Consider the following 10,448-nt stretch of genomic DNA (forward strand, 5'->3'; position numbering starts at 1 on the left):
TTCAAGCTGGACAGTAAAGAAGTTCGTTCTTCTGTCGGAGCCCCCAAGGTTTGGAATAGACTGCCGCTGGAGGTGGTTCAAGCACCTACTTTGAATGCCTTCAAGAGAAGTTTGGATATTTATCTTACTGGGATCCTATGACCCCAGCTGACTTCCTGTCCCTTGGGCAGGGGGCTGGACTCAATGATCTTCTGAGGTCCCTTCCAGCCCTAATGTCTATGAATATATGAATCATAGTGGGGTTCAGCTAAGGACACTTCTGGTGCCAATAACAATTGAACTATAGAGCAACAGGAACAGAAAATGAATGACCCAGCCATAAATGGAAATGTTCGAGGAGTAGGAAAATTAAAGAGATAGTATAGCTGATAATATGCAGTCCAGGCGGTTAGATTGGAAAAACTTTGGGTCTGTTCTGGATCTATTATTTGAAGCACCTGTTTCAGATTCTTCATTACAGCTTCTTTAATTATTCTGTTACCAGTGTGACAAACTCACAATTACATGTCCAATGTTTTACCTAGAAATTCCCTGAAAATGCATTGCATGCTAACACCCAATTCTCTCTCACTCCAGGAATACAAGGAGGTGGGTGAAAGAGGACCAGGAGAAAAAGCAGCAACACAGACTCTTCAGAGGGCTAAGAAAAAAGGCTAGGCAGTTTGAAACCACTCTGTGTATAAGGGCTGCCATGCTGCGAGCAGCAGCAAATGCTGTGCAAAGTGCACAAGAAGAACATTCCCCAAGCCATCGTCAAGCATTTCCCATGAGATCCTGCTGTGCTTCAGTACAATTTGCCCCCAGCATATGCCAAACGTTTACTGGAGTGGACAGGAATTGCTCATTAATATACTTTAGACCTCAGGAATTTGAAGTATTCTAACCTCAACTGTGCAAAAGTTGCAAAGATTTGTTAACTCTGTGCCTCAGTCTTTTAATCTGTATAAATGGACATTCAGTTACATTTTATTTAAATGTGACCAATGCATCTTTGAATACACTCCCTACTTTCCTGTGTGTTGAAGTCCTTAATCAGTTGTTAGAAAAACTGTTTCAGAGTAGAATGAGAATCAGATGGAAATATAATCTTGACAGTCTGTTAAACTGAACTATTAACATATCTATCAGGAACACAAGTGCTTTTAGGTATTCTGGACATGCTGGAGGTGAGCCCTACTGGCATTCTGTATTTTTTATTCAGAGTAACTCACTTTAGCAAACCCGGGGTCAACACCATGTAACTGAGTTCTCAGTCACTTACCTTGGAGGAGTTTGCTATATTTTCCAGGGTTGTGTCCTTCCCTCCATCCCCTCTTTTTTGGGGAGAAAGAGGAGGATAGGGAGTATCTGCAAAAGTACAAGGAGTTATTTACTATTAAAACACATCAGAGAGACTAGCCCTGATTTGCAGTTCAGTAATGCTGAGCTCATGGGCTGAGTTCAAGTTATTCCTAAAACATACCTGATATCAACACTCTTGAAGCAAAACAAGAGGAAGTGAGAAATCAGTTGTGTTCCCTTGTGCTTCCTCTTGGCTTAGAAACAAAGTCAGCGAGCAGATCAATGTATCAACAGATCTGAGTGGACTGTGTATGTATCTGTGCATATACAAAATAATTTTCTAAAAGGTAAGTAAAAACAGTTAGTATATTTTTAACAGTGAAAAAGACCATTGGAGGAATTCAATTATAAATATTTTATTTAAGAATACTGATTACACAGCAAACGGACTTTATTTTATGGATGTATTTGAATGGGTATCAGTTACATCATGAAGTGCAGTTAGGTATTCTTGTTTAAACATTTATTTGGCACTGTCCACAGTACGCTGTAAACAATATTACTTCATTTTATGTAGGCTGTGGTGCTTTCTATATTTTCTAACATGATTTAATCAGTATATGTTGTGCACAGTCAGTAAAAATTATAAAAACACCTAGAGTATAATAAAAGTGAGGATGCAGTAAGACTTAAAATTACTGGACCTTTGATTCTGTAAAAGTACAAGACTTGCTAGAGACATTTATTAAAATCTACTGCAGTGATATGTTGAACAAACTAATTCCCCAAATGCTGTCAATTGCAGTTCTTTATTCTGATATTCTTTTGGGAAGTATTAGGTTTACTAGGACTGTGGTGACAATGAGATTTTGCTGTACAGTTACCTGCCAACTCTGTCAGGACATCTGCAATCTACATTCGTTCATCCTTTTTGCTACCTATTTTCTCACCTTTGAACTCCTTGCATGTAAACTTCACAAGACTAAGTCTACACAAAGAAAACAGACCAGCAGGTACCAGAAACTTGTGTAGTAGAGGCAGGCATACTCAGACCTGGTTATTTTTAAACTAGCAGCAATTAGTTTCCTTGGGTGCTTGTTGCCACTAAGTATTAAAGCTATCTAAATCTTTTTGCCACAAAAGGATGATTTTCAAAAGCAGGCCTAAGGATGTAGGCATGTCTTTCACTGAGATTGTCTGACTAGAATCCCCTAATCTGATGGTCTCATCCTGATTTTTATGGTAGACATGCTGGACACGTAATAATTTATGCTGTTTTGTTTCACCTGATACACTCCCTAGTGGACTCAAAATATTTATAAAGCTTTATAATGTAAAATGAGTCTAAGTCCCAAAATTCAAGTGCTCTTTTGTCAGGAAAAAGGAAATAAATGTCAGTGCCAGCTCAACAACTCAGCCTCAGGCAAACAGCCTTTCTATAGATACATGAATAACATGCATAAAAGAGCTAACAGCAAACAAATTAACTAAAACTGACATTCATAAATCCTGTGGTTTCATAAGGACTCCTGAAGGATGACTACTGTAGGAAAGAAGATTCTCTTAAAGGAACAGAAATACTTTGCATTATGGGGGCACATTTAGGAATCAAAATGGATCTGATGTTAGGAAGTGCTCAGATACAAAGCAATGCTTTTGCATTTTTGCACAATGTCTGCTTATACTTATTCTGTATATCAAGGGCAAGTAGGTTAATAATCATACAAGTCTTGACATTTTAGCACAATACTTTGAGGCTGCAGTACAGTATATGCTTTGTGCTCTTTCCTAAAGCTCCATTACAAGAGAAACCTTCGGGTTTGGTTTTGTGTACATAAATTTGGCTCTTTAGATTGTAATAACTAACAAGTCAAAGGTATTCTGAAATCAAGGGTCAGAAAGGAATTATAGCTCCTCACTTTCATGTACAGCACTGCAGTTTGGCCACATGCGTTAGTATTTCTGAAACACCAGGTATATGCTGAAGGTAGAGTAGGGCAAACTTTGTATTTATGGGAACAGAGCTGGAAGTGATTCTGTGCAATACTGTACTTGGCAGTGCTGGAAAGCAGAACTTTCCTTGAAACACTTGTTCTCTTATCCCAATAACTTAGACAATGGCACTTTCTGCTTGGCAGACATTTCCTAAGCTTCCACCCCACACCTACAAGGCCTGCTGCTTCCTTTGGACACAAAGTGGAGAAAGCAAAATCAGGGTGTTTAACCATGAAGAGAGAGCTATTGCTGTCATGTTTATTCAATCAAAGATGCATGGCAATGCATGTTGGGACTTTCTTACTTCTGGAACGGCTCAGGTGGCATGACTGACTGGAGTACAATCCAGCATCAAGCAAGTGCAAGAGCCCCAATGCACTGCTCAGAGCATGGTCATCTGAGTACACCTGTTGGGGAACTGAAATTCACAACCAATTGCAAAGCTCCGCATGTGTCCAGTATTCTAGCTAAAAGCAGCTCACCTTGATGGTAAGCATGGACAAAAACAAACCTTAGTTTATGAATTCACCTTTTATCCTGTATGTGAAAATATATGATTTAAGTAAACTAATTTTATAATCTTAAAGGATCAGATTGTTCAGTGCAAGTGAATTGCTCATTTACTTGAAGTCTGCTAAGATGTCACTGAAGATGTTCAGAAAGAGATGTGCATGGTGATCCTTGAAAATTAGGGTCGGACGAAAACGAATCGATCTGTCACCGCTGCCTCCCAGCACGACACCTAGGGCAAGAAGACGTATTCTAGTTATTTTCTCCGTTTAGGATACTCGGAACTTACTGCTCTCTCTGAATAAAGTGCGGAGGTCTGGCACAAGCTTCTCCCCAGCACTCTTCCCCAGTTGTGTAAAGGTATAAGTGGTGTTTTCTGTGGGGCAGAGGGGCAGTGAGCTGACCTTTCAACAAATAAACAATCACGGAAGCTGTTTTGGAGATGCCCAGCAGAGGTCTGAAATGTAAACAGTGTGAGTACTAATAAGAACAGATAGAATCCATGCACAGCAAAGCTCACACAGAGAGATATTAAATCAAGCACCAATGTTTCTAGCAGTGACAGCTTACATTGCAAAAAGAAGTTTGTTAGTTTCATGTGTGCTGCTAGAGGTTTTCAAGCACTGATGAATTCAGAAGATAAAGACGAACTGCCAGAGGGGCCTGGCTAGTCATTTAACAACTGCTTTTCTTAAATATACAGTACAAAAATGTTCTAGACTAAGGTGGCAGCACTGTTAAATTCCCTGGGGCGGTGCTGTGTCACAGACCCCATGCTGTCCTTCAGCACTAATTTGGTCTAATCCTCAAAGTGCTTTTTTACCCCTCAGCTCTCTGCTACCTTGATTTCCACGAGGCCACTGATTTTTCTTTATTTTTTTTAAATGTTGGTTTGACAATAGTTTCAGTAAAGTACACCTGCCCTGGAGAGATGGAGCAGAGCTGAGAGACTGTACTGAGTGCAAACCCAGGACATACCATCAGATTGTTCTTCAGCCCTTGCCTTGGAAGAGTAAGAATTCAGAGAATCCTGAGGGGCATTGAAAACGAGGCAGAAACTTAAGATTCTTTCAGCCAGGGTGAGATGACAACCTGGTTTTGACCTTACTCAGCATGAATTTAACAAGAGTAGCTGGAATGTGTTTTTGTTCATTGGCATATTGTTACATACAGAGAAGGTAATACAGACAAGGGAAACTCAAAATGTAGGGACTGGGATGCTGTACTGAAAGCAACGTGGAATTAATTATGTACACTTACAGACTTTATCCTACCTTTGTTTCTGGTGATGGTAATTAACTTGTCCCTAGTTGCATCATTTGGCGCATCAAACGAACAGAATGTCCCTCGTCCTCTCACTCTGCTGATTAGATGGGGATAACGAGCCTAAAAAAAAAAAAGTTATGTGAGCATTATGCGAGCCTAAAAAACCCAAAAACGGTATGTTGCACTTCAGGTTGTTTGCTGCTGAACTGTGTCCCCCTTGGAGTTCCACTGGTGGAAGCAGTCTTCTCAGTTTCAGCAGATAGGGGAGTACTGGTTAAAATTTCTGACCCAGGGCCCTGTGACCTATTACCCAGCTGGAAAACTTCCTAGTGTTTCTAGCAATAAGAGACTAAAACACATTGCTTGTGTAAATGTTCTGTCACCTGACTGAGGTTACAAATTCAGAACCAAGGAATCAGACCACTATTAGCCAGTAATTATTTGGATTTTTAAAATGTACCCAGTCTATATATTTAGGATACTACCAAGACAGCCTTAGATTGTCACTAGAAACCCAACTTATCTCCATGTTGCAATAAGCTGCTAATGTTGCCATCCAAATATATTCTAATACTGAATATAGAGTATTATATTCTAATTAGGTATGCACAGTAGTTATTTTCAATTTCCAATGCCTGTTTCATGCAAAGTCCAATCTTTGCTTTTTAAAGGAGGCTAATAAAAGTCAAGCTCTTTTCTTTTGAATAATGAAAAAGGCAACATTCAGAAGTTTTCTACAGCCTAAAAGTCTTCACAATTAGAAACCACTACACTTGAAGGATGTTGGCTGCAACTGACTCTGCTGCACACTGAAAAAATTGGATATGATTTTGATCCATATTACTACTACTAATTAAAAAATCCTTGAAACTGAGGCAGTGACATCTAGGCCATCATAGCCCAAATTCAGGACCCAAGACCTGGAACCTGAAATTAACTACAGTTTTCATTTGCCCCATATATCCACAATGTCATATCTAACATGCTGAGGCACGATGATGAAAGAGGAGATTAAAGGAAGTGGAGTATTAACGCTGCAAAGAACTGTGCTGGCTGTACTACCTCCTTTTTGTCCATCTTCATGCTTGCAGTCATTTTCCTTATTCTCAAATCATGGCAACTTTTAAGTGACATGAATGCCTCAGTTCAAAAGTGCACCTAGCTAGTTTGGTACCTCTCAATGAATAGCCATAAAAACCCTTGATTCAGGTGTCATCTGTTCCAATTATTCTGGTATTGTTTGTAAACACAGACCAGGTCTGAAAACATTTTCTTTTTCCTCCTGGAAAAGCAGTGGCACTTGGTTGTTTGGGTTCCAATTCTTGCGTGCACAGGCTTAATCTAAAGCACTGATTCTCAACCAAGGTTCTGCGGCACCTGGAGTGCCTTAAGATCCTTTTAAGGTTGTTCCAGGGTGCTATGTAATATTAGCACTCTGCTGGGCAAACAGCTGCATATGATTCACAGGATTAACCCAGAGACTTCAAATAGGAATCCATGGTGTCAGAAAACATTCTGATGTGTTGTTATGATGTGTCTGAATTCTTAGCAGCACAAGAATTGCTCGATTATTTTCCATAGTCCAAAACAAGAAAGCTAACAGCTGGCACTTTCCAAGGCAGTGCCTTGAGACTAAAAATGTCAAGAATCACTAGTCTAAAGCATCATGTATTGCTGCTGCCTAAGGTAATACTCTACTGATTGTCTGGGCAACCGTTCTGATCAGATATTCCCTGTGTTCTTAATCCACGCTTCTCCTTATACCCATACAAAGCATTTCAGCCGTTTACCTGCAAGTCCAACAGCCCAGTCAGCAGTGCTTTCCCTGCATGGGTTGCATTGTTTAGAAGGTCCTCTCTTTTAATTATATTAATGACTTCAGCAAGCATGAGATTTTTGGCAGGATCTCCAAGCCAAGTGTTAAAAATTCGGTATGGCTTGAGGAAGGGAGGAAAAACAAAACAAATTATATATATAGTAGAATATGTTTACAGACAAACCAAAGCAGTACTCTCCAGAAAAGAATGTGAGCATGTAAATGTTAACACAAACACAAGCATCAAAAATGCATATTGGGCCCCCCTCATTCTTCTGGGTTATGGAACTTAGAAAGTCTGCTTCCCAGGAAGCAGGTCCATGACCAGGTAGAGCCAGGGAGAAGCCACTGCACTAAGATTCAAACCTACACTGTCCTACAGTTAATGTGACCTCTTTGAAACTGCCACAGGTATAAGGAGGTCAGGCATTTACATTGTGTACTTTTGCCTAGAAGTTTCATTGTTTTTTCCATTAGTTCAGTTTTCATATGTTGAGTTTGTAAAAATACACTAATCTTTTTGCCCTTTCTAACAGAATCTGTAGGACCTGAACACAGGAGATAGGCCCTGCAAACCACAGAGACATTTCTCAGGGACAGTTCACATTTGGTGCTGAAAATAAGCACATTAGAAATGATGAACCTTCTTCACTTCCTCACACCAGTTTTATGCTACTGTAACTCCAATACAAAATAAGACTGGCAGGTATAAAGGGAGTAGAGAAGCAGGCCAATGCCTATGCTTGTGGAAACAGGGAGAGCATATTTGTGAAACAGCTTCATTCTGCTGGTAAATATACCATCTATGGCGCCACATACCAGATGGTCAGTTGTAGGCCAGCCAATTTTGCTGTAGATGCCACATCTGCTTATCAGCAGGGATCCAGGTTGTCCGTTTTCCACGGAAAAACAGAAAAAAACACGGATTTCCTGGTTTTATCAGAGAAAACATGGATTTTCTCTTTAGCAGAGAAACCCATGGATTTCCCTCTTTTGCAAACAGTTCTGCAAGCTGGCTGAGTTCCAGCCTGCAAGAGCTGTTTGCAAAAAGGGTGGGAAAGCCCCAGACCTGCCTGGAGGGGCAGGGGGAGGCAGAGGGGGATGGGCGGAGCCTGTGGCTTAGTCAGTTGCAAGGCCTAGGTCAAGATCACTGTTCTCCTGGAGCCTGTGAACTGGTAAGTGGGGCTTTCAGGGAGCTGGGGGGTTGCAGGGCAGGGCTGGGGTGGAAGCTGGTTGGGGGCTGAGGGAGCAGGGAGGTGTTGGAGAAATACACGGAGTGCCTGGCCAGTGCCTCCATGTGTGGCTTTCCTTAAGAGCTGCTAGAGCTGCTTACGTTTCACGTGCCCCTAGCCGGGCACTCCAGCTGTGAGCGGGGAGATGTGGAGCTGCCCAGGCACTCCGGCTGCTAGCGGGGAGGTGTTGGGGAAATACATGGAGTGCGTGGCCAGCTCCACATCTTGCTGCTCATGGCCAGAGTTCCCAGCCGGGGGCAGGTGAAACTGAAGTGGCTCTAGCAGCCCTTAACGGAAGCCACACATGGAGGCACCAGCCAGGAGCAGGGAGATGTGGAGCCAGCTGGGCACTCAGTATTGTTCAGTCTAAGAGGGCAAGGGGAACCCGCACTCCCAGATCTGTATTGGGGGGCAGGCTGTGGGCTTGAGCTCCCTCCCTCCTCCCCTCCTGTGGGGCCGCTGTAGCCCCACAGGCAAGACCCGGTATGGCTGGGAACAGTGGGGCCGCACCAGGATCTCCCTTGCCGCACCTCCTGCGCTCTAGCCATGTGGGGATCTCCTAGCAGCTGTTTGCTCCGTACTGCCCCAGCGATGCAGCATGCGGGGCTGCACTGTGGGAAGTGGCATGGGGTTCCACCACTCAGAGCAGCAGCAGCTGCAGGAGGCGCGGGGGTGGGACAAGGAGATCCTGGTGCAGCCCCACTGTTTCCAGCTGTGCTGGGTCTTGCCTGCAGGCGTACAGCAGCCCTGTGGGAGGGAAGCAGGGGGGAAGCTCAAGCCCATAGCCTGCCCCCATACAGATTTGGGGGCGCAAGTCCCCCTCACTCCCCAGGAGTGCACACAGTCTCTGAGAGGTAGCCCCACCCCTGCCCAAGTCAGCAGCAGCAGCAGCAGCAGGGGAGCGGGCTTCATGCTCCTGCTGCAGCTGCCTTCTGTTGAGGGCAGGGAGCAGTGGACCGTGGTCCCTGGTCCCATAGCCCTGACAGTTGGGGGCCCCTTCCGGCAGGTCAAGGGGACAAGGGCTGTGCGTAGGGGGCAAGGGGCATGAGCAGGGCTGGGGGACTGTTGTGGGGGAAAGAGGGGCACCAGCAAGGCCAGGGGGCCTGTGGGGGGACAAAAGGGGCACCAGCAGGGCCAGGGGGTCTGTGGGATGCCTTTAATTTTAATAATGGATTTTGGGGTTTTTATCAGATAATTTGCATTTTTTGGTCACAGAAAACCAGGATCCCTGCTTATCAGGCATTTGAAAAGTATCCATAGTTTCAGAATATTTTCACAATTCTTTGTTCATTAAGTCTTAGAAAAGCAAAATCTTTGGTTCACTGAAAACACTTACAGCATTGGGTCTGAACTCCTCCTTGTGAAAAAACCCTCCAGTCATCATCTTCTTACTAAATGTTACCACATCAGCTGGGTCATCCAAGCCCCAGTGTTCATGGGCCCAAAACTTCCCAGTGCAACCACATCCTGTCTGCACCTCATCCACCAGAAATGCACAGCCGTGCTGTCCAGATAAATCAAGAGAGAAGGACCATGAATCTGCATTTCCCAAACAAAAAATTTCCTTTACTAAATACATAAATACTAGGACCCAGTACAGACTAAAACACATAAGGAGAACTGTTCTGAGTGCCTCTCTCTGAGCAGCTTCTGTGTTGTTTCTTTGTGATGAAGACATCAAAATATAGTTCATTTTCTAGAAGGTGCTCAGTAGCCTGTTCTTTTATACAAGCACTGGAAGGCAACTGAACAGTGAACTATGTTTTTCTACAGACAGGTTTAAAACATTTTGAAAGAATAGGGGAAAGCATATGGGGAGCTTTTTAAAACTCCCAGGAGCACTTTGGTACTAATGGGCATTTTTACACATGCACCTGACGCAGTGGATTCCTTCAAAAGCTCCTGGTGCTGCACTGGGTATTTTTGTATAAATGGCAAAATGTGCATTAACTCAGAGAAAATAGTGGCCGTATGCTTTTGAACTAAAGCACATTGTACCCAGGGAGGGGTGGTGGATGGGTCATTTTCGACCTGGAGGGATGTGGGCAGTGGGGTCCCCCAGGGCTCAGTCCTCGGGCCCGCATTGTTCAACATCTTTATCAGTGACATGGACAAGAGGATAAAAAGCACCCTGTTCAGATTTGCTGACAACACTAAGATGTGGGGGGAAGTGGGCACGCTAGAAGGGAGGAATAGGCTGCAATCGGACCTATACAGGTTACAGGGGTGGGCAGATGAGAACAGGATGGGATTCAACACAGACAAGTGCAAGGTGATGCACCTGGGGAGGAAGAACCCGCACCATACCTACAGGCTGGGGAACTCCCTTCTCGTCAGTGCAGAGGCAG

General features: G+C 43.5%; 1 protein-coding gene across 1 annotated transcript in view; it reads right to left on the bottom strand.

The window, feature by feature from the left end:
• Positions 1-1,681: 1,681 nt before the first annotated feature.
• The window catches only part of ABAT (4-aminobutyrate aminotransferase), a 141,420-nt gene continuing 132,653 nt past the window's right edge, over positions 1,682-10,448 (bottom strand). The window contains exons 13-16 of the mRNA XM_019507479.1: positions 9,437-9,604; positions 6,843-6,989; positions 5,061-5,172; positions 1,682-4,018 (exon numbers count right to left, since the gene is read on the bottom strand). Coding sequence (XP_019363024.1) covers positions 3,897-4,018; positions 5,061-5,172; positions 6,843-6,989; positions 9,437-9,604 — 549 coding nt within the window. The 3' untranslated portion in view covers positions 1,682-3,896. The remainder of the gene's footprint in view (positions 4,019-5,060; positions 5,173-6,842; positions 6,990-9,436; positions 9,605-10,448) is intronic.

The sequence above is a fragment of the Gavialis gangeticus genome, unplaced genomic scaffold (genome assembly GCF_001723915.1).
Source record: "Gavialis gangeticus isolate Ggan-Ray unplaced genomic scaffold, GavGan_comp1, whole genome shotgun sequence".
NCBI lineage: Eukaryota > Metazoa > Chordata > Crocodylia > Gavialidae > Gavialis > Gavialis gangeticus.